At 43.2% G+C, this 24626-nt stretch overlaps 1 protein-coding gene across 2 annotated transcripts; it reads right to left on the bottom strand.

Annotated features, from left to right (window-relative positions):
- Window positions 1-7324: 7324 nt before the first annotated feature.
- TEKT4 (tektin 4) lies at window positions 7325-24405 on the bottom strand. Of its 2 annotated transcripts, XR_012588705.1 has the most exons (7): window positions 23814-24405; window positions 16300-16370; window positions 14638-14781; window positions 13534-13756; window positions 12290-12444; window positions 9827-10787; window positions 7325-7740 (listed from the first exon to the last, which is right to left on the bottom strand). XR_012588705.1 is itself a non-coding variant. In XM_074597552.1 (6 exons), the coding sequence occupies exons 1-6, from the start codon at window positions 24375-24377 to the stop codon at window positions 10571-10573; spliced, it is 1374 nt and encodes a 457-aa protein (XP_074453653.1). In that variant the 5' UTR covers window positions 24378-24405; the 3' UTR covers window positions 9606-10570. The 2 variants fall into 2 exon arrangements, 1 of the variants encoding a protein (XP_074453653.1); XM_074597552.1 differs by lacking the exon at window positions 7325-7740 and having other exon boundaries at window positions 9606-10787.
- Between the last annotated feature and the right edge of the window lie 221 nt (window positions 24406-24626).

Genomic DNA, 24626 nt, shown 5'->3' with positions numbered 1-24626 from the left:
AGGAAGGTAATTAGAAATCGTAAATGATTTCAGAAGGGTTTAGCCAGGTGGTGTCCCAAGGAAAGGCCAAAATTAGAGATGATGCTTCCAAACATTGGGGCTTGCAGCTGGAGCAAGGCTGATGCCTCTGCAGGGGGGTTCCTGGGCTGCAAGTGGCCAGCGTGGCTGGTATCCCCAAGGCCAGTTGCCTCTTTGCACCCAAAAAAGAATGGTGGGATGCCAATTTAAAGGGTTATATTAGTGGAAATGAACAGTGATGACTACCAACTTGTTGGCACATAAGGTTGGAAATAAGTGTCCTGTTTTGAGCACCCTTAGAACAAATATCCTCTCCCCCTCTGCCTTCACAGATGTGCCCCACGCATCCCAGGCTGGGCACATTAGATCATTCAGTCTGGCCACTACTCTATAAATAAAAAGAGAAATGGGAAGTGTCATCTCCCTGCTAAACAAGGTTAATTCCAAACTTTTCTGCTTTCTCAGTGTATGCAGATTTTTGACGCTGTTTTCACCTTACAGGGAAATCATTAGAAGAAGGACACTGAAATAATCCCCCGTTGCTGCAGCGTTTCACAGGAGGTGCCGTGCCGCTGCCAGCTCTCCTGCTCTCCTCCCTCGGCTGAGCACCTCGGCTGGGCTGCAGCTCCCATGTCTCCCGCCGGATGGGGTCTTCAAAATTCAGGAAAGCACTTAATTCCCGGTGATTTCGGTGGGACTTCAGTGCATGGTAAGAACTAAGCCCATGTTAACGGACACTCCAGATAATGCCACATAATGCAGTAAATTTACTTACATTAGAGGGATCCAGCCTAGAAGGGGATGCTGATGTGGACGGGAGACATTTGCTGGGTACCTGGGCTGGCCCAAGGTAAGGAGGGGAGGGCGCAGCACAAGGCACACAGGAAATCGGGATATGGCACTGGCAGAGTCAATTCGAGCTGCATTTGCCGGGTGCCTGCCTGCCCTGTCACAGGCTGCAGCTTGGAAAAGCATCAGATTTGCCTATCGTCAATTCTTTATTTTATTGAAGGAGACAGCTGGAAACAGTTTTGCACCATCAGCTCCAGAGACACAGAGACCTTGTAAAAACCGTTCTTGCCTGTGAAGCAAACTGAGCGTGTAATAACTACAGTGACCAAACAGCATTGTCGCAGCCCGGACGAGGACAGAGTAAGGGGTGCGGGAGGGGGGTGAGGTTTGATCCTTCCCTGCACAGGTTTCAGGCAGGGAGCACAGACCCTGGGGAAGCTTCCATTTTAGACCCACGAATGCCATGAAGCAGGAAGCAAGAATCTGAAATTAATTAAAGATAAGAGCTTGCTTGCTCAGCTTTACCATCTCTCAGCACAAGCTGAGCTGCACAGGCAAAGCTCTGCCCTCCTCTTCTTTGGAAGCTGGTAGAGACTTAACACAAGGTCTTATAGCTGCTCACTTGTTTTTACATGAAGCTTTCCACATTTGTTTGGCCAGGGGACTTGAATGAGGCTGGTCTCCTGGGAGGACAAGCCCTGTTTGTGTTATGTGAGCGATGAGGGAGTTCGCTGACTCCCCCGCACGCTGCCTGCAGCCCGTTCCCGAGCAGAGCTGCCACTGAGCAGTTCAGTAGTGACGGTCCATGGAAAGCAAAATTGCCCCTCCTGTGCTTTGGGCAGCTCTCATTAAGTTGCTCTGAGAATATCCTTGTCCTCGGTGCCCCTCAGTCCATCTTCTGCTGTGGAGCCTCCTTGCAAACTCCGCTGTAACCCAGCGCTGTTCCCTGTGCCAGAAATAGCATGAGGATGCTGTCCTGAGAACAAGCAATCCTCTGCTGAAAGCGTAAAAAAGCTGTTTGCTGCATTCGTCGGTCGTGTAGACGCTACAGTGAACCTGCCAGCTCTCTGATTTTTGGCGACAGACTTTGGTCAGCTTTTCAAGGTAACCTACTGCCAGGTTTCCAGACAAGTGACCACTGTGCATGGGCAGAGAAAGTCTTCCCAGACTTTCACAGAAAGTACAGAGCAGTTTTACAACCAAACTGGCCTTCACAAAAATAAATTGGAATTTGCAGACTGAGATAGATGCATGCAGCCCCGCATTAATCTCTTGCACGCTTGAACCCATTCGGATTTTAAAAGCCTCTCCTATGAAGAGCTCATACACTGCAGCAATCATAAAAATGATCCTCTATTTACAAAGCCTGAAGGCAATCCTTAATCATGAGCTCACATCTGAACAAGGCACTCCATCATTATGGGATAAGTGTATGAAATGGAAATACAGCCAAGGACTTCGGTGGATTTCAATTTATTCGACGTGTAATCCCGCTCTGCGGTTCTCAGCGCAGGGGATGCTTCCACATCTGCACGCCAAAAGCTGCCACAGGCAGCTCAGTGTATTGCCCACAGCCAGGACCACACGTGCCATCACCCGAGATGGGCTGTCCCCAGAGCACTGGGGACACTGGGCAGCTCAGGGACCACTGCTGAGTGCTCCGCCTCCACCAGATGTGCCCCACTGGGGACCAAGAACACCCAGTCGCTTGTAAGTGGGTGAAAAAGGACTTTGAGCTGCTTTGGTGGGCTTGTACTGCAGCAGGTAATGTCACTGCCTGGTAGAAGAAATGGTCCCAAAATGAACAGATCGCTCCATATTCCTGAATAGCGATGTCTCTGACCAGCCTTCTCCTCTGGAAAAAGCAGCTACGGATTAAAGTTGTAGCCTCTCCCTTTTGCTCTCTGCATCCCACCTCCCCTGAGCTGCTGAGTAGCCTTGACTCACTTCTGGCTGATTTAATTCCCTCCAGTAATGATTCACCCAGCTAACAGGTTCTCGAAAGGAGCTGGTTAAGGATGGAGAAACTGCAAACATTTCCAAATAAAGAAAAGCTCTTACATTTAGTCTCAGTGGTTTTGTCACTTTCTTCTGCCATTCCATGTCTGGGACGAACCCCATGTTTTTGCTCAATCTGTGAACACAGTTCAAACGAGCTGTCTGATATTTGGAAAAAAACCAACCATCCTGTTGTCCCCCTTTCCATTTTCTCTCCTAAACAGACATGAAATGAAAGACTTGGGTGGTAATTCATGGGCTAGACACTGTGTTGCCACAACACGCAGCTAACGCTGAGCTCCGCAAGAGTCCTGCTGGCTCGAAGCTTGATTGTGCCGTTTCCTCTGTGACTCCTAATGGGTTTTGAAAAATGTCTACGTAGTGAGAATCGCTCCAGCTAAGTGCAGCCACAGCTAAGCAAGAGTTGATTACAGCCCTACAACTGTCAGGGACCATATCTTTTTTCCCTGCCATGCCGATAAACCCTTCATCCTGGCAGCACGGATGGGCAGGAGTGGTCACAGTCCCCCCTGGAGCAAAGCCCCTGCCTTGGAGGAAACTTCTTTCAAACGTCTTGAAAACTCAGAAAGAAAGGTGGGAAGTTCATTAATGCCGCAGCAGGAGAAAGCTCAGCATCTAGGCAGGCTTCCACCTGGTGTGCAAGGGGTAACGGAGAGGTTTGCTCGCAGAGAGGGAAAGGTTGCGAGAAGACCAGGTGGCAGCAATCCCGGCTCCCCGTAGCCCCATTTTGCCTCACACCATCCAGGAGGCAAATTCTCACAGATCCAGCAGCCAGGGAGTGTCCGCAGATGGCCCACCTGGGAAGGACATGTTGGCCAAATGCTGCCCAGAGTCCTTTGGGTGCCCAAGGGGCATGGTGGTGGTTCCCCACCTCCTCATCCCGAACTGAACACAACACAACAACATCCCTCTGCCTTCACCCACTCTGCCAGTCTGTCTTCTCCCCAACTGGTGGGTCGGGACTTTTCAACATGTGCATTGATGCCTCTCATCCCTCTGGAGGGGGCCTGGCTTTGATCCAGAGAGCTTTAGGGTAACAATTTTACAGTTCTTGGCTGCTCTCTGCTCCATCCACCTCCTGCCTGTCCTTTGGTGGCAAAGCCAAAAACATGTGACTTGCAGGTTGGGTTCGTTTTGCTGGTACAACGTGTTTTGTTTATAGCTCTCGCAATGCGTATACAGAGACCTAAGAGCTCTTTCTTGATTGCAGCCTGTGACTGATTCATATGGATGGGGGTTACAAGGCTTTATGATCCTTTCCTCAGTTTTACAGATTTGAATTTATCCTTGGGCAAAAACTGGTGTTGTAAAACGCCAAGAATCTTGGCTCAGGAGAGCCCACGTCCTGTACCCTCTCGTCCTGCAATTACCGGGCAGATAATGTTCTCAGCCAGGGAACGTCCATGGGAGCGCGACGTGGCCTGACTAAATGCCAACAGAGCTGATGTAATCGTTCACATGCTGGGGCTGCACTAGTAAAATGTGCTACAGTCTTGTGCACGTCGTATCTATATAATCCCAAACCAAGGAGCAGGAGGGAGAGCTGGGGGAGTGACAGCTCACTGGCTCATTGACATTCTCCTGGAGTCTGGTGACCCGTTTTCTGGCTCTCTGTGTTTCCTGATACATAGGCTGGTGGAAAAAGTGTGAAATATTGAAAAGACGAGGGTGAAAGAGTCATTAAAGCTCGGGGAGAGGAAAGCTCCCCGTGCTGCGAAGGGCAGAGGCATTAGCACTGATTTCAATCTGCAAAACCCAGACATTTTCTGTCTGTGGGGCACTTGGAAGTGCTGGTCTTGCTCCAGTTTGTGTAACAACACACGAGGCAGGCTGAGCCGGGAAAGGGATGGATTCCTACAGCCTCGGCTTCTCAGCGCCTCGAGCCTGAATCAGAGCTGTTCGCTGCTGCCTGTGAACCTCCAGCTCTCCATAAGGCATCAGGAACCGCTACCGGCTCCTGTCAGTGCCCACAAGAAAGCCAGGAGGAATAAGCAGGAACTGGGAATATTTATTAATAATAATTAGTAAAATTTGGGTTCGTTTTTTCCAGTAGCAAGTAATGTTCCCTTCCAGGCTACCTGCGTTTCAGCCTTTGCTATTCCGCAGTTTCCTGCTTCCCTGACCACTGAGCAACAGAAACAGGGTGTTTTCTGGACATCGCAGGTGGTTTGGGGCTACTTTGGTTTAAAGAAATTAAAAGCCATTGATCTGAAAGACATCTTTGTCCTTTAGCATGCAAGGTCACTGGCAACATTATGAATTTTGAAAGGATAAAACTATATTTTAAAGAAATAAGTGAAATTTCTCCCCATCTTCAGATTTATTTCCTTTCCGGAAGATTTTTCTTTAAATCTCCCAAATTACCCTATGATGGACATTTCGGTCTTCTTGATTAACTGTGCATGTGAAAAGGTCATTCAATTTTTCTTCCCTGTCATTATGTTTCTATCAATCCTCTAAGAATCAGCAATGAAATACTTCACCTTCCTATTTCTTTTAAAAATAAATCATTTTTTTACCCTATTTCCCTAGAAGATTTCATCCTTTCTTGCTGCTGTTTTACTTTCGGAGGGGCCGGGCTTGTTGAAACTGTGGTCACGCTTGAAGCAGATGTTGGTGCAGCATTTGAGAGGAGCATAGATGTTCTTCCACGGAGACTTGACTTACAGTCCGGCTCCTTTTTCTTTTCATTCTCCAAATAGATAATGAAAGACATTTAAAGAGAAAAGATAAAGTTTATCTCCATAGATGAAGAAGCGTCACAAGCAGAAACATAGCATGTTCGATATGACAGAATCGCAAGGCATAAGGGAAAGGAGAAAATGGGGGAACCAAAGAGGACTAATTCTCCAGCAACTTGCCACGCTTCCCCATTTCCAAGCAACAGGCTCCAGGCAAACAGGCTAACTCCTGCAACTGTGTCTAAAACCAAGCGTCTCCTAGCGCGGTCTGCATGTTAGGCAAGCTGGGGCACGCTTCCGTAACCCCTGTTTGGAGCTGTTACCATTGTAAGTGTTTGGGCTAAAATCCATCTCTGCAGGAGTGTGTGTTACTGCAGCAGCTCATTTGCCTCACAACACAACAGTAGTATGGATGATGCAAAAGTATAATTTCCCTAATTCCTATCAAAACCCATGCGACTGAAATATTGTCTTAGGAGCCAGGTGTCTAAAAAGGTTTGTCAACATGGGCTTGCTTTAAATAGGAGTTTTCTTACTGCCTAGTCGTCCTAAATACTCAGCTTGCTTACTCTTCCCATCCTTTTTTCTTCTAAATAAAGCTTGCAAGGGACTTTTAGGACTGAAGTGCGTGTGCCTGGCACATGTAACAGGTAGTAGTAAGCAGAGTATCCCCCTATACACATGGTTTTTTGAAAGAAGGATGCGGTAGTGGGGTTGTCGTAGCAACAACTGCATTCATCACCCACAGCACGGTAAGAATAGACTGTTGTTCCCCATTCAGAGAGGAATGCAGCTGGGATGTGATCCTGAGGGGCCGTCACTCCTCCTGAGACAACAGGCACTAGTGGGAATTAAAGGCACTCAGCATCTCAGAGGATGAGCTCTCATTCCGGTGCATCCTGAGTGTTTCGGTCTGGATGAAGACATTAGAAGGCTTGATGCCGGTTCCCCTGACCAGACTAAATGTAGGAGTCCCATTGAAGCCTTTCTTCAGGCAAACTTTCCTTGCAGGAACTGGATGCAAAAGCTTTCCATGAGATAAACTAGTTCTCATGCACTTGGTGATGAGCATGTTCCCAGAGAAGGGAGAGCACAAAGCTTCTAGTAACAAAGGAGCTTGGAGTGAGCAGGTGCTGCAAAGTTGTGTGTTGAAGGCAGCCTTCCTTGCAGGCTTTCATAACTCCTCTGCTTAACTGTGGGCTTAAGAATTGGTTTAATGGCTTGAAAGACAACAGATCAAAGTACAGTTTGCTCACAACGTGGGTTGGTCAAAGTCTGCTTGGGTAGCCGGGCATGTGAAATATTTTTTATCTGTTAACATCATATATATAAACTCTGAACAGAAGGACAAATGACAAATAGCGGATAGCTATTTTCCAAACAAACTTTAAGAAACTTTGAAGATGAATATGTTTATCAAATGCTACTGAGTTACTAAGTAACATCCAATGGAGTTATTAATGGCAAGTCCAGCTCAGGTTGGTTGTTCATGGACATATTGGCCACACTGACCTTTCACTATTCAGCCAGTTCTCCTCATTCCTGTTCAGCTGGGATTTGTTTCTCAGTGCTATGAAGATCATCCTACCACTTTGGACATGGAAAAGCGGATCTAATATATGGGTCTAATATATGGCCTTGCAAACAACCTGCAATGATCCTGCAAACGACCCTTGCGCAAGGAATTTTTGGATCTGCTTTAAAGGTTCTTCATTGCTCCTGTTCTCAGCCTGCCGTGGACCCAGGGTGCGACCTAGCTATCGGATACCTCCTAGGAACAACACAGACCACTAATGAGCACTGTGCATGGCCATAAAGTTGTTACTGTGACTTTTATTACTGCTAAGACTGATGTTGGGATGCAGTTTACTTCGAGGGGCCAGCAGAACTAAAAGACTACCCAGAAATTACTTGGAAAGATTGCTCAGGAAAAGATCTACTTCTCTGCGTGTTATTTGGTAATTACGCTGCAAATTACCTCAAACAGGATCTTGAAGAACAATAGAAAAAAACGCCCACATTCAGATCTCTTCTTTAAGACACAGCTGGTGTTACTGGCTGTCCTTGTGGCTATTTACCATGTAGATGGAATTAAAGATCAATATTTGAAGCGGGTATTGTTTGTATCCTGTGTCAGGGGTCCAAAGGCAGAGACGAAGTTTTCTAAAAATTCTCAGCTGGGCATCTCAGCGCTGGTGTCTGCCACTTCGGTACTAATTTTTTTAGTGACCTGTGACAGGGGACAGGAACAAAATTATTAGACAGTCGTTCAAAGCTTCGGACTTAGAGAAAATCTATTATTAATGATAAAAACACCACACAACTATTATCTCCCATTTCTCTGCAACTTTCTTTGTTCCCCTTGCAGAATGTTATCTGCTTTTAAGTAACAAATAAGATTTTAATGGGTCTTCATTCCCGGTTTTTCCCGAAGTCCCTGTACCAGGCATTACGAAGGTATCATTTATCATACCACTAATTCCTTCCTCTACCTATAAGCAGATGAGAAAACTCACAGACTTTCCAGAAATTAAACCTTGTCTTCATAACCTCTCAGGATAATACACAAAAAAAATCCTAATGAAGTCAAGAAAATCCACACTTTTCATACAGATTAGCAGGTAGAGTTCAAGACAATTGGAAGCTACAGCTCACATGAGAGCCAGCTAAAACATCTTTTAAAATATTTCCTGGTAAAGCCTCAGCTTAAAAATGAATTATGAAAAAATAATGCAAAAACATATTTATATGCTAGAGCAGTGGCTTTAATTACTTTTAAAAAATCAATAATGAAAGAAAAAAATAATTACTGAAACTTGAAGCTATTCCATCTGATTCTCACTCTTCCCACTCTTACAACTCGCTTGTATTCATCTATTACCATGTGAATAGGGCAGTGATTACACTCCTACTAACCCTATTAGGTTTACCGGAGCAGAATCTTCCTTGATTGTCCTAAAGCAAGGGCAGACTAATTTAATTCACAAAGGTAAATTAAACTGATAGGCTTTAATTAGGGAAAGCTCCATTTACAACCCAATATGGGGCATAAGGTTATTTGTGCTCAGCACAGTCTCAGGGAAGATGACAGCACTTTTCTTTTCCTCTCTCTAATGCAAAACTCTTGAATTAAAAAAATAATTTTAGGTCCTGGAGACTGCATATTCTCCTCATCCCGTCTGCCATAATCGTAAGCGAAATTCCACTTTGATTCCACTTTTTTTTTTTCTTTAGTGGGTGAGTGAGGTAAATCCGAACATGTTGCTCCTTCCTGTACTTTCTGAAAGGTTTCTGTGAATATTCCCATTAGCCTAAAGCCTGTTCACTGTCGTATTTTTCCCTCTGTTTTATGCATACACCTAGAGACGTACATGCGACCAAACAAGCAGCACTGTCTAGAGGATGGGACTAAATGACCAAAACTCTTTTAACACCACAGCTGTGAATATTGGAACACCCTTTAAATTGTTTTATTCTTCTGGTGCAGCTAAAATGAGTTTTAAACACAGCCGTGCAGTGACGTAGCTGCATACAAGGTGTGTGATCCACCGATTAGGCTGTAAGGTTTGAGCATGAAGAACAGGCTCTAGAATACGCTCCCAAGAAGAAAGGTGCTGCAAGCGTTTTAAGAAAGGCAGAATGAAGGAGAATGTTTCCAGTCTAAAAAATAATCTTCAGTAACCGTTTCAAGTTCTGTGCACAGAAAAGCATAATAGACCACATTTATTTTTTTCGATCTACACGCCGTTTCTAACAAGGATTCAACATCTGGACTATAAAAATATAATCATGAAGAGAAAATCTATTACAAATGCAAAACAAAACTCTCGAACACAGAGCCTGTAACATAGAGGCTGGGGTCAAAAGCCCTCACTGACGCAGCTGGTTTTCAAAGAACTGGTAGTAGCTTTTAGCAGGAGGGCAATTGCCTAATAGCGCTCTGCACATCCTGAGTTAAGATAATACAAATAGCTGCCTGTGAGAAAAACAGATAGGCTAATGGCCTCTCCTGCTCTGGTTAACAGAGCAGGGCTATTCACAAATGTACGTTGGCTAGGGGTTTTTTGTGTGTGTTTTGCCTTTTTTTTTTTTTTTCATCCTCCTTGATCAGCTCCTTTTTACAAGTGAAAGACAGTAACGCAGGAAACCATAATGGAATTGTGTTCTATGTCATCTTTTCCCCCTTTTTGACACATGTCACCTCTTCAACCAAGTGGCCTACTAAGCTAACGGATGAATGACATTTGTTACATGGCTCTACTGGAGTAGATGAATCTGATGTGTTCTCCATTACGGGTAATAGTTCAAACACATACCTTGCTTCCAGGGAATAGCTGGAACAGATCAAGAGCTCAATTCAACACCCAAGTGCTTAAGTTGAAAGTCACGGTTGCTATTCACAAGCTGTTTAGGTAATTTTTTTTTCTGCAAAAAAACTAAATTTATTGACTTGAAGGTTAAAAACCCGTGGACTCATTTTCAGATTAAATAAGCAGACGTCATGGACTGGGAGTGCTTTTGCCAATAGTCAGATTGTCATCGAACCTGTGCAAACTTTTTTTTAACTAATAATGTTTGAGCAGCTTAAAAGTCTATCATCTGTTTCCTTGCCGATCATGTGATCTTCTGTCAGACAAGCAGTTTTATTGCTCTCATTTCAGGCTGTCCGAAAATGATAGAAAGCTATAAATGTTATACCTACATTTCTGTATATTATTATTATAGCTCACAATAAATATTAGCATATTCACTTATTAGGGTGAAAACCCCAAATATCACATACTGTGCAAATTATGTAGATATGATACAGATAAACTCTAGATGTAATGAATTACCTTTGAGCTGTGTTTTAAACTCACTATAAACATCCGTACTCAGACTGAACTTTTAAAGGCACGACTCAAAGCCCACCATGATACATTACTAATGCATTTTAAACCAAATAGAGGAAAATAACAGTGAATACAGTACTTCTGTGTATAATATTATCCATGTATTTTATATGAAAGATTCTAGATCTTATTTTTGTTCCAGACTTCGCATAGTTAGTACAGAGATTACTACTGGTAACCTGCTAATTTAACAACAACAGGGTAGTGAGTGCGCTGGGCCATGCACTTTTGCCTATCGATAAAAATACTGTTTGTTTTCACAGCTATTTCTTTTTCTAAATTCATCCGTGTGTCTTCCAGGTTCCTCAGAGCCTGTTCAGATTCCAGCAGTTTTTTCTTCAGGGAATTAATGGACTCAGTTAGTTCTTCAACTTCACGGATCAACCTGAACAGAATTACATTAAGTAATAAAAAAAATAAGTAGAAGCCAGTCTGTGTTCAAAAAAGACATACGAACTGTAATGAGAATAAAGATCAACAGCTATAGAATCCTAATACTCAACAACGAAGGAGCTCGGAGATACTTGGTCAAAAGCAGAGTTACTTTCACAGCTTCTGTACAGAAGTCTCCCGTGATTTAGGTAGTACCAAGAATGTCCTTTGCCACTGAGCACAGTGGAACCATCCATCCTCACCTTCTCCCACTCTGTAGGACACTTGTACCAAGAATTATAGGATGAAAATTGTTAGGTAAATCACCCAGTTCGACTGGATCAGCATTTTGTCAAGCCTGTTTTGTGATATCTGTTCACTGGTATAAAACTTCAGTATTAAAGATGATGCTTGCGCCAGAGATCAGAAAACAGTCTTTACTTTAAAACCATATAAGCTTTTAAAGATGCAGTAATGCATCATTTTAAAAAAGCAAGGAACCATTTGTAAAGCAGCACATCATTCCGACTGAAAGTCAGTGAAGGTTAGGTGCTTTACTGCAATCTACCTGCAGAGGAGGCACATATTTACTTCCTGGGAAAACAAGATCCCTGTGTGCTATGCAAACGGAGTAACTACAAACAGTGTAAATCTGGCAATTAAACACGTGCCCAGTCAGCAAAGGACTTGCATGTGTCCCTCAATCCCATTAAAGGCAATGTACATACTGCAGAGCTTTCACAGGGATGGTTTGCTGAATCAGGACCTTAAGTGAGTGTGCCTGAGATGGTATAAAGCATTTGGATTAACTATAACTTCTTCCCCACTGTATAAAGAACAGCATATTGGCTTTACATGGTAGGCAGCTTTGCTACAAGGATGTTGTAAGCCTGCAAAAGCTGATTCCCCACTTTTCCTAAGGGTAGGAAAATGTGAAGGAGGAGAATCAATTACAAAGCTTATAATGAGATCAAAACTGGCAAATGTGACATTCAGACCTTTAATTCGAAAGGATTTGTTGATCGCCAGTTTTAAAGAGGATTATTACTGAAAATCAAATGCCACCAGCCCAATGGTTGGTAGTACTGAGGACTTGTCTCAGACTATGAATATGTGCAGCCTATTTACATTCTCAGCACTTGAAGCATAATTCATTCAGCACATAGTCCACCTTGTGGGGAACTGCTAACAGCAAAAGGGTTGCAAATGATCCACATGCTGTCGGTTTTTTCTGGGATCATCTAAATCAAAAAGAAACCACACAGTTCAGAGAAGAAAGAATAGAGAAAAAAGGCAGCGTCGAGTCTATAGGTTTTTGATTTGTCAATACATTATGTTAAAACGGTACTTTCCGCACAATTATTTCAGTCAATTGAATTATTTCTGACTTATATCAGAATCAAACCCAGTAATAAAAGCCAGAGGCCGTGTGTTGCTAATAAAAAGTGGAAAAGTTGTCTAACCTCACTTCTGGGTAGGATGGACACCTTGGAGGACCTGTTTAATTGTGTTTACCTGAATTGTACTTCATCTCTGCAGAGGTCTAAGTTGGGCCTAAAAGACCTGTCATACAGCCTTGTTTGAGCAACTTTCATCGGGGCTTCTTTGTCTTTGATAGCTTGTTTGAGAGCAGCAATGTTAGCTTCTTGATATCCAATCTCCTTAAGGATCTAAAGAGCACACCCAAGAAAAAGAACTGTTTTAAAAAAAATACACATTGTCTCTCTGTGTGCTATACATCTGTTCATGGTCCCAGTGAGCCAGTTAGAATCACCAAATCATAGAATCTTCATGGTTGAAAGGACCTTTGAGATCATCAAGTCCAACCATACGCACACACAAAAAAACCCCTACAATCTCTGCCACTAGAGCATGCCCTGAAGTGCCAAATCTACACGTTTCTTAAATACTTCTAGGGATGGTGACTCACCCACCTCCCTGGGCAGGCTGTTCCAGTGCCTGACCACTCTTTCAGTAAAGGAATTCCTCCTAATATCTAATCTAAACCTCCCCTGCCGCAGCTTCAGACCATTTCCTCTGGTCCTGTCCTTATTCACCTGGGAGAAGAGGCCAACACCCACCTCTCTGCAACCTCCTTTCAGGTAGATGTAGAGGGCAATGAGGTCTCCCCTCAGCCTCCTCTTCTCCAAGCTAAACGTGCCCAGCTCCCTCAGCCTCTCCTCATATGCCCTGGTCTCCAGACCCCTCACCAGCCTGGTAGCTCTCCTCTGGACACGCTCCAGCACTTCAATGTCCCTCTTGTACAGAGGGGCCCAGAACTGAACACAGCACTCGAGGTGAGACCTCACCAGTGCCGAGTACAGGGGCACGATCACTTCCCTGCTCCTGCTGGCCACGCTGTTCCTGACACAAGCCAGAATGCTGTTGGCCTTTTTGGCCACCTGGGCACACTGCTGGCTCATGTTAAGCTGGCCGTCCACCAGCACCCCCAGGTCCTTTTCTGCCAGGCAGCTTTCCAGCCACTCTTCCCCAAGCCTGTAGCGTTGCTTGGGGTTGTTGTGACCGAAATGCAGGACCTGGCACTTGGACGGTTCTTGGTTCATAGTTTCGATCTCCTATTTGGCCAGAATATAGAAAAAATAAAAGTACAGAAATAGAACAACTCTTATCAGATACTAAGCTGACGTGAAATAGCATTCTGTATCTGACACAGATTAAGACATTTTTCCTAGAGGATAATTCTGCTTCTCGGAAGAGGCTGTCACAACTGTAGCCAGCATTTCAAGAATAACACTTACTTTTTTCAAATGATGTTCTAGTTTGTGTTTTGTATCGTCCAGCTCCTCACAGTGTTTGGCGAAAGCCTCATTAACAGCAGCACATTGCTTCCTCATGTCCTCAGACGTGTCATGAAGAATATTGTCAATCAAGGCACGAAGATTGATGGAAGCCAGTTTTTCTCGTTCTGCCCTGTAGATGTTGTCATGACTGAACTTGGCCCATGTCTCCGGTGTTGAGGCACTGGAAGAAGAGGTGAATGGTATACAAATAGCAACCTGGATCTTTGGTTCAAGTTGCACTTAAGAAGACAATCTGAAGCTGGTTCTCTCCCTGCAAAAGTGTTGTCAACCTCTATTTGTTTTTGCTGTTGCATGCAGTCTAGGCTTACCATGAAGGAGGAAGACTAATCCTTTATAAAATTAATAAACTCTTGTTCATCTTTTGGGTTCTGATACATGACACAAAATCATCCAAAGTTCTTCCATCTTTAGCTAATACTACCAAGGCAAAAAAAGTATACATACACTTTTTTGTGCAAGCACAAGCAGTTAAGTTACCAGCAAATAAACACATGAATATATTCAAGCTTTAAAGTCTCTGTCTACTTTGAAACAAAAAGAAACAAGATCTCCGCTTACACTTTGCCATGTTGAGCAGCAGAAGGAACTACATAGCACTTGGGACACTGTGCCATATGAGCACTGCCTGGAAGGGGAGGGGGAAGCAGTGAGATTTATTGCAAGTAATAGTAATCCTCTCTGTGTAGAGGAAGCAGCACAGGCCTTTCCTGAAAGAATGACATGCCTGCCGATGTCAAACAGTAAGCCTTAATAGGATTTAGATCAGGTTTTAAAAGTATAAAGCAAATTATTTCTGAGAAAAGCTACTACAAACTCAGCCTGCATACAGTGAACCAACTTTGCCATCAGTGGTGTGCCATGCCGAGATGGTAGCACTACCTTTACTATCCATATAGCTATTTTAAAGCTATGACATTGTATGTTCAAAGCAGCAGCAATAACACCTTTAATTCAGAGCAGCGTTACAGCTTTCACTGATGCAAAGGATGTACTGTATCTTGCCAGGATTATTTGTGGAGGATAACGACAGTAACTGCTCACCTCTCTTCAAACTTCACTGAGCTAGGATGGAACTGGATGTTGGTGCTCTGGTTACTGTATTTTCCACATTTATCATCAATGTTGTAGGTTTCAACTTTGTCTGACCAGTCCATTTCACAAAACTCTTTGTGATCTCGATTTAATCTGAAAAGTCATCAGTATCACACATCGTTAGTGCAAAACAATACAATTAACAAAACTATCACAAACATTTGTGAAGCTAGGCTCTGAGCCTTTGTCTTTCAAAGAACAATGAGAACATAAACTTTCATTTTTGTCCTGAAAATCCTAACCAAACACTCGCACAACTATCCGCCTCTGACAGGAAGCCTAATGTGTTAACCACTACCCCAGACCTTCTGTGCTGTTCTGTGCCTGCTGAAGGCTTAGAGCTCTTATAGCCTGAGACAATGGAGTTGTTGGACTTTGGATTTTACATAATAATCCTAAACCACAGAGGATTTCTTCAGTAGCGGTTACAGCTGCAGTTATTATGGGGAGCATAGGTGGGAGGTTCGCCCAACAGAACACTCTTCCCATGGTAACTCATCAGGTAGTGCTAAGAGAAGACCCATCCTCCTCTTTTGCTGCTATATTGAGCCCTACTCAAACTTAAGACCTTCATAAAGTGACCCTGTATCATTCTCTGAGCCCTCTTATCTAGCTTTTCAAAGACTGTAGCATGTAGACAGTGTAAATTGTCCTTGGAAGAAACAGGTACAATGATATTCAGAGTTAAAACTGCTGTTTTGTTGTCAATTTAATGAGTCACATGTCACCAAATTAATTAGAATGACTTCAGGTTACAAAAGACAGCGGGTCGTTATCAACTGTTAACACCAGATGTCACTGTCACCTAAGGAATTAAAAAGACTGTGCTGGCCAACGACAGCACTAAGAAGACCTTAAAACAATTACAAAAAGTGAAGCCTAAACTCAGTAGATTATTCTCATACTCTAATTGACATAACAGAACTACTTTAAATTATTCTGCATTTATAGACATTCTTTCTAAAAACGATATTTCATTTTATCTGGTGTAATAGCACAAATTGGACCAGATTAAAAAAAATTTAAAAACTAAAATATCAAGGTTTCTGGCAGTTAACTCCTTCATATCGATGCACCTTAGGATTCGGGTAAAATCTTTCCAAAGGGCTTGTTATAAATTAAAAGCAAATATTCCTTTTGAAATGCAACGAACATTCATACTGATACAGAAGATAGAGTGAAGTTTCATATTTTAAGTTCGTACTGACATCTGGTGGCAAAAAAACTCATCTTGAAAAGGTCCTTTGATCAGATAAATTATTTTAAAAGCTTCTATACTACAAATAAATCATCAGGTGCAACAAGGTAGAGTGATATCCAGATATGCACTCAAGTTTAGCGTTGGAAAATCGGAGAACCCAATATACATACTGGAAATCAGGGCTGAAAGTCTACAGCATGGCTTTAGGGTATGGCTCTTCTCTTACCGTACCCTTCTTGAAAATCATGACGTTTCATCGCTGAGTACCTCTTTTCAGGTTTAACTGAAATTCATGTGGCTCATAAACCTGGCATGGCTACGAGCATATCTACTGGGCGCTGTGCCCCTGTATGTCAGGAATTATTTGGCTATATAAATTAGCTGTTAAGGTATCGTGAAAAATGTCTTACCGCATCTGGTTGCTAGCTTGCATCAAAGTTCTTTTCAAGAGCTCCTGGATATTTCTGATGAGTTCAGCTTCCTAGATAAAAACATTGAGAATTCTGTGATATCCAGTGCAGTACATGCTACCCTGCAGAGCAATTTGATTTCAATGTTGTGGATAAATACTTAAGTCTTCCACTCTTTACCCACTCTTACCATATTATTGCAAGACAAAATCTTCTGAGGAGTTCGCAGATATGGAGGTAACTCAGCTCTAAGTCTAAGGCAGCAGCAATACTTTGAATATTTCTAAAGCCTGGGGATTCATTATTTTCATATTGCGTGTATATTCTATGAAAAAAAGATCTATGTTCTATCAGATTAAACAGAATATCTGAATTACTTGCACAGCCTTGAAGTAGGGGAAAAAAGGCACCAGCACCACGCTCAGGAGGAGACCAGAGTCACTGCCTCGCACAGACACAAAGTGCCATTTTAACCCTGAGCAGGACAGTCTCTGTCCCGCAGGCACAACCTCAGAGGTCAGAGGCTGATGCCTTGCACAGGGATGTGATGCAGCAGATCAGCTCCTCTGGCAAGACACTGGCTTCCAGAACCTGCTGAGTCCTTGCAGATACCTTCAGAGCCGGCTGCCTTGTTCTGCAGTAAGCGTTTTATCTGTCTGCAAGGCAGAGGCTTCCCATCAGATTCCTGCAGATCTCCAAAAACAGTTTGTCTGAATATACGGTGACAAGGTGCTATTTAACAGAAAGGAGTGGCAGTATCATAATCTTCTGTTGGTCTGACTCCTTTGAATGCTTTGTATTAACTAAAAATAAAAGTTACAACTCTGATTTAAACAGTCATCGTCTGCTTCAGCAGGTATAGGAAAGCTGTCATAATATTAAACCCAATGACACTTACAGCTTTCATTTTATTACTAGATCTATTTATTCCAGAGCTCATTTTGCCGCTGATGATGGACAGTATCAAGGACTGCAGAATTATCTCAAATATGCAATGTTGTTCGAGGGGTTAATTTCCGCTTGGTTGCAAGACATGACTCCGCAAAATCACGAAGCTTTGCCTCACCTTGATAAGGGATCCGATGTCTGAAGTTTCAGCTCAAGCTGGTTTTAGCAGGAATGTTCATTTCAACACAAACGTGATCAAACCAAAAAAGACCATACTTTCTAATAATCTCTTGTTGAACAAAAAGTACTGGTGCTCATTTCTGACTGCAATAACGCTGCTTTAGGGATTAACTATCAACGGTCTATGAAGTGACTTTACTGACCTGGTGATTACATATTATTATATAAAAGCCAGTCCCACAAGCATTTTCTTTTTTAAAGAAATTTAATATTTGAGGCTCGATATGAAAAAGAGCTTTTGTATATGAAAATCTCGTCATTATTTTGCTGGTTTACATCAATGACAGTCATCCAATGACAGCTAAGGGAGCATATACTTACTAATAAACTTTATTCCCAGAATACTGCTGGCGCTCGTTTATCCTTGTACTGTTTTTGATAAATAAATGAGTGCGTGTGTCCCTGCAGTGTCAGTTTCTCCATCGTAAGAAACCAACAGGGACCATAAAATAATAATTTTATTCTAAATGGAAAAAGACAATCATGATTGGAAAGAAAATATTATTTTTGAGGCTCTAAAAGAGAATAATTAAAATAAACACATAACTGAAGATATCCTTTTACAAACTGTGAGAACACCAAAACTGACTTTCTGCAGGGAGAAAGTATTACAATAGCTGAGTTGTCAAAGTAAAAATTCAAAAGGATTTCAAAGGGTTAGAAAGATCCAGCACTCAAAATTACATTTGTAGTTACTGATACTATTTTGTGTTTGGTAGTCAGTTTCCATGTAAATAAAGAGACAACCAGTCTCCTGTGAGTAATGTGCACAATTTTAAATGAGAAAAGTCTTCCTTTAGCAATTAAGGTCTCTCACACGGAAAGAGTGAAATAATGCAAAAATAAAGAACTCCCTTGCTGAATGACCTCAAATAAAATTTAAAAATGGATTCCCCATTGAGGAGATACGCATTCATATATGACATTTAAAACTGAAGATACAGTTCTCATAATCAGTGCCAGTCTAAGACTAGTTAAACTGAATAAGCAGGGATAAATGATGATGAATTTTCGATGCTTATCTTCTAAATGATTTCTCATAACTTTTAAAAAAGTGAAGAAGTCAGATTGTGTGGCTGGGAGGAGCTGTGGCACTAGGCTGAAGATGAAGATCCTTTCGTCTGGGTTCCTCGCTCCTAGCTGTGCTGTTAAGACATCGCAGGACAATCCAGCCTGTTGCCTACCCATAGCTGTGGCTGGCTCGTGGATTCAACGTAGGAGAAGGTCCACTCTGCATGAATGTCTGCCAGGTAGCGCTACCTGGTGAGGAGCAGGAGCTGGGAATCTCATACTCCACGGGGAGGACTTACAAAATGCTCTATCTGCTCCTTCACGTTTTCTTTGCAGAGTAAATTCCATCAACACCTATGGCAGAGAGAGCTGCAGCCGGGAGCACACCTCTCCCAGGCTTTGTGATTTCAGCCATAAAAATGGGGGTGAATCCACATTAAAATCCTGGGGGTAGATCTGGGTTCTACCAAGTGGCAGAATGGATGACCTTTATTTCATCTGTCCACAGAATTCTGCTGGCCATGCATTTGAAGGCCAAGACTGTATTAAGAGAGTAAAAGCATGTGAAAGAAGTTTAGTAGCTAGTAGCATCTCTGGTTCAGATGACAACATTAACTTAGATTTGCATTTCTTCAGTTCATGAGAGGACTTGGTGGATGAAATGTCTTTTTTTTTCTCCTTATTTTTCCCATCTATGTCTTCATGTGCTGTCTATTAAAATGAAATACTGTCAAATCTGAAGTGATCTTGGCTTCTCTTCAGCTGTCTTCTCCACGGTTAATACCAATAATAAACCTCTGTTGTTATAAATGGTTGTCAATTAACAGGGAGAGAACATTTTATAGTTTAGATGCCATTTATTTTTATTACAGTATTTAATGTTTATGATGCAAAAGTTGGATTTTCCTCAACTCCAGTGATAAAACCATCCCAGTTCATGACTTTGTAAGTGTGTAACTAATGGTGCAAAGAAAATGTTTAAGAGCAGATGTTTGTGCCTTCCATGAATTTACAGATCCTTTTTTTTTTTTTTTTTGCAGCCTGTCTTTTTACATCAGTGACTTGCAGATGTCAGGAATGTCTAAATACAGCGCCCAGGGCCAGAATAACACAGTGCGAGAGCAGCTAAGAGGAACTGGTAGAACCCCGTGAGAGAGGCTGTGCAGTCGCCCTTGATTACAAATCCAGCTGCATCCATCCATCAGTAACAACATGACACCAGATGTCCACACATCAGCACAGCAAATAAAAGCAAGTTAGCTTACAGATCTCACCAGATTTAGACCCCCAAACAGCATGTAACGGGAAGACTGTTATTCATTACAGCTGGGAGTGAAAGCAGGTAACAGTCTTCAGAATCTCATCTCTGTGAGTGGCCTTTTCCCTGATGGTCTCCAAGAGTCATTTCAAAATCGACCATCTGCAGATGTTGAAAATAAGCACCGCACTCTTAACTGAGTTGTCTATGTACGGGACTGCCCTATTCTGCACTGGTTCACTTGGCGAAACTACAGATCACAGTGTTTGGAAACGGTATTCTGTTGTTTTCCTTGCCCCATTATTGCAGCTAGCAGGAATACATACATATGTATAGTTTTCCACTTTTTTAAACTTTAATTTTACACAGTTGACAGGATCTTGGCTAATGCCTTTGTCTTCAGCATCGGGGAATAGCTGGGGCTGACTTCATTGTTGAAGCAAACACACCACAAATCAACACTCTGAGTCAAATACAGTTCTAGGGTAAAAAAAAGGCATAAATATAAGTACATCTGCTTATGCCACAGTCGTATCTCTGTTAATGAATCTGGACACCGGACATGCAGAAATAACCTTGAAATGCAGAATATATGCAGTTGAAACATAATCTATTTACAGTATAGCACCACGTGGCAAGTCCTTTGCTAGGGCTTACGTTTTCAATATTAAATGTGTGCACATAAACATACTAAACTGTCATTAAACTGATGCAAAGGGGATTCAGAGGAGATGTCATACAGGTTAGGAAAGTCAAACCTCACACAAAACAGATGCATGTACTGCTTTTTCTGCATTCAGTTATTTTCAATGCAGCAGCGCAAATAAGTAAAATTATTCTACTTGAGAGATTATATCTTCTTTTTAGTCATCAAAGATCCTTCTTTATTGGAAAAAAACAATTGTGTCCTTCAGCTTCTTTTTCTTAACCAGAACTGCATAAAGAAAAGATTAATATGCTGTTAAGTGGAGTCAATGAACTTGTGAGTAACAGCTGATTTTACTATGCATGTGAGGAGCTTTCACTTAAATACCCTCATCCCTCATTCCAGCAGTAGCTAGATAGAATCACAGAATCATAGAATCTTCATGGTTGGAAAAGACCTTTGAGAGCATCGAGTCCAACCATACGCACACAAAAAACCCCTACAATCTCTGCCACTAGAGCATGCCCTGAAGTGCCAAATCTACACGTTTCTTAAACACCTCTAGGGATGGTGACTCACCCACCTCCCTGGGCAGGCTGTTCCAGTGCCTGACCACTCTTTCAGTAAAGTAATTCTTCCTAATATCTAATCTAAACCTCCCCTGCCGCAGCTTCAGACCATTTCCTCTGGTCCTGTCCTTATTCACCTGGGAGAAGAGGCCAACACCCACCTCTCTGCAACCTCCTTTCAGGTGGTTGTAGAGGGCAATGAGGTCTCCCTTATTAATGGTGGTATCACAACGGATGAACTAAACACGATTCCATGCTGCAAAGCAAATAGGAGAGATGAGTTGGAGCCCAGACTCCTTAAAAAAAATAGATGTTTTGTCAAAAAATAGGAAAACCCCAAATCTTATCTGGATGCATAAAGCCTTCGTCAGAGATAGTTCTGTTTTCTTTGTGAATCATCTGAAGTGATTCCTACTGACCAGATAATAAAAGTGCAATTACATCCAGAGATTCAAAACTGCTTGTGTTTGATGTTGTCTCTTTAAATGTCATCTGCCAAGGGGCTGCTGAAAGGTGGTTATCTTAGCAGGATGCTCCGGGAACTGGAAAATTTCTTCATTGCTGCAGAAAGTTGAAAGCAGGAACAAAAGCTATGTCCTATGAAAAGCTTTTCCGTGACTATGTGAAAGGCAGTCCCTTGTCCAGATACGCTCTTCCCCCACTTGCAGGTTCCCCCATGCTCCTGTCCATGGGAGCTGGCAGGAACATGGCAAAGATACCAGAGAATGATGCCAGCGCAAGCCTGGGCTGCTAGTAGGAGAGGAATAATTTCAAAGGAAGGACAATGCCCTAGAATATCAATTAACTGTGTAATTAAAACTGCAAGGAAAATAATGTCTGTTTCCTCACACAGCTGACTTGTGGAAACTATTTCTTCTTTTTCTCAGTTTTCGCATGGGAAGAGAATAAATTACTCCTGATCTCCCTTGAATTTCTTAAGAGAGTTAAGATTAGAAAGTGACTGGACAAGTAAGCAACATTCAGAAAAAGTATGTCAGTGCTTTAGTGATAAAATTTGCATAACTCCTCCAAGTAAGCAAATGTCGTAACACAGAGCTACCAGTGAACTGGGCCATTAACTTGGAAATCTGCGCAGTGAACAGTCAGAATTCATGGCAGAGCAGCTCTAAGCATCAAGAATTATTAGTTGGTTTTGGAGAACCGAAGAAATACAACGTACCATCTGATTTCTTGCAGTGAAAGGGGTATGGAGTATATTGCATCTTAAAGAGACGGCAAAGCTATTTGCCGGCTATTTTCTATTTAAAAGCTATTTGCAAACATTCATGCCATAAAATCTATTCCTCTGTGAAAATGGGAAGGATTTCCTCTGATATTATGTACTCCTCTTCCTTCTGCACTGCAAAGGTCATTGGCATGGCAACAAAATCTTCATTTCTCAAGAGTCCATCTGCTGCTGGTATACACGCCTCATCTGAACTCACATCATTCTTTTTTGATGACATCCCACTTGGCTGTTGACGGTCTGTCGTCACATGCAGAGAACCACAATTTCAGGTGAAGAATTAGCAGCAGCAGCAGCAGATGGACTTCTGAGCAAGGAACAAACTATTCTCTGAATTCAGGAGAAAAGAAATACAGGAGAGAGATCCTGACAGAAAATGTAAATTGTACATTTCACAGACTTCTCTAAAACATCAGCGGCCAATGAAAATAATTTATTTTCTGTAATCTAAATCTTGCAAGAATTCACACACTGAAATATCCTGTACACTAACTCTCACATGTTTATATTTTTGACTGGAACAACCTCTTAAATATTGATTACAATTCAGCAATTGTACACAATTCCTATTAAAAATATTGCTAAATACTATCATCCCATCAACTATATAAGTCTCTCCAATATTTTTCTAACAACAAATATTAATCATCTGGTTTAATCAGTAACTCATCATGAATCAACTTTCACAGTATATTGGAGGCTGCAGGCAAATAATCATTAATTTATTTGTGGGACACTAGAATACGCACCATTCCAGAATGAAAAATAACGCAGAATCTGTTCTCTGTAACACGTGCAGCCAAAATAATTACATTAGGTTTGAAGGCAATCTCCGTGCAATGCTGGATCTCAGTGACAGATAACAAAGTGTAAAGTAAAGAGTCCTCTCTGCGAGGAAAAGGATCAAGCAAATTTCAGGCGTCTCGGGCTTGTTGAAGTCACACTGTCAGAAATACCATCTGTCTGTGCCCCCCTGCTTGCCTGGAGCTGTCATCTCATGCAGGCGTCGCACGACTACATTGTACAGTTCAGAGAGCCGTGCTGCTGTCCTGCAGGACATTTAAAATGATGGTTTGTGTTGAGACACTGTAGTTCAGTGTTGGATCACCACCTTGTTGTAAACCTTGGCAAGACTACAGCATCAGACTCCGTAGTAAAAGCTAATGGCAGAGACTGCCAGATTTGGACCGCCTGAGCATGGAAACAGGCAAGGAGTATTTCACTGGTCACGAATAGTCTGCTCATGGGGTACTGCATTTTTAAAATGTAACCTGCAGAGATGAGGGGACTTTAAGCCAACTAGAGGCTGGAAGAATTTTAATGCCAGAATAGGGTGCCCATCTTGGTTCAGGAAACCTGTTTTGATTTTGTTTTGATCTGGTCTGAGAGAGGGGATCTGGCCTCCTCTAGTCATACTCATGTGATTTTAAATACTTTTTAAACAGAGGAAGAATTTTAAACAATCCTTCTTAAATCTAGGAGTGACATACAAGTCCAGGCTGCCAGGAAGGGGCACTAGGCCTCTGTGCACTGCCAGAAGACACTTTCACGAGCTGCAGTTACCACCTACTGATCAAACTTTTAACCATTTTAGAGACTAAGGCAGCACTACGAGAGGGCTGCCAACAACGCTTAACATCCTAACATCCCGCTCACCTTCAGCAATTCTCTCTCCACCTCATCAGAGACCAAATCTGGGGCTTGCCTCCTTTCCCGACACTGCAGGTTATCGGTGGCAATGGCATAGGGCACCTCGGTGGCATCGAGCGCCCTTTCCAGCCGCAGCTTCTGGGCTGCCAGCAGGCGGGTCTCAGCATCAAGGTCCTGAATCTCCCTCTGGAGCTCAGCCTTCCAGAAGTGTATGTCTTGCAGGCGCTGGCTCACAGCGGCCGTGGAGTCCTGCTGGGCACGCTGGGCGGTAGCAGCAGCATACTCAGCCAGCTCCTTGGCCTCTGCCCGGCCATGCTCGGCCTGCTCGCAGCCGGCGAAGGCCTTGTGGTACAGCTCAGAGTTGTGCAGGTGCCACTCGGCGGGCAGGTACTTGGCAGTGCGGAAGCCAGCAGTGGCCAAGCCACTGGAGGAGTCGGTCCCCGTGTTCAGCCCCACCTCGTACACCTTCATGGGTAGGTCGGAAGCGGGCACCGTCTGTGGCGCCGGCTCCTTGGTCAGCAGGACCCTGGGCTGGGCCATGGCGCCGGGGCCTCCCGCAGAGTCAGCCATGGCTCCCGGCTGGGCCGCGCCGCGTCGTCCCGTCGCCGGGGCAACGGCAGCAGCCAATGAGGAGGCGGGTCCCCCCATCGCGAAGGGAAACCCGGGGCGGTAGCGGGGGAAAAGCCCGCCCCTCGCCACCGCACGGCGGCGGCCGCCAATCAGAGCGCGGATTCGCCCCGAGGGCACGTTGGATAGGGCAACGCCGGCTGCCCCCGGCCGCCTCCAAGCTGCTTGTTGCTATGGCGACGGGGACAGCCA

The sequence above is a fragment of the Larus michahellis genome, chromosome 8 (genome assembly GCF_964199755.1).
Source record: "Larus michahellis chromosome 8, bLarMic1.1, whole genome shotgun sequence".
Lineage (NCBI taxonomy): Eukaryota > Metazoa > Chordata > Aves > Charadriiformes > Laridae > Larus > Larus michahellis.
Note: the sequence above shows the minus strand (reverse complement) of the source record. Positions and strands in the feature narration are given on the sequence as shown.

Coding starts and splice junctions, on each gene's coding strand:
- TEKT4 (XM_074597552.1), bottom strand. CDS start 24,377: ATGGCTGACTCTGCGGGAGGCCCCGGCGCCATGGCCCAGCCCAGGGTC. Junction 16,371..23,813: donor TGGAGAGAGAATTGCTGAAG/GTGAGCGGGATG, acceptor GTTTTTATCTAG/GAAGCTGAACTCATCAGAAA. Junction 13,757..14,637: donor TCAGTGAAGTTTGAAGAGAG/GTGAGCAGTTAC, acceptor CTCTTCTTCCAG/TGCCTCAACACCGGAGACAT.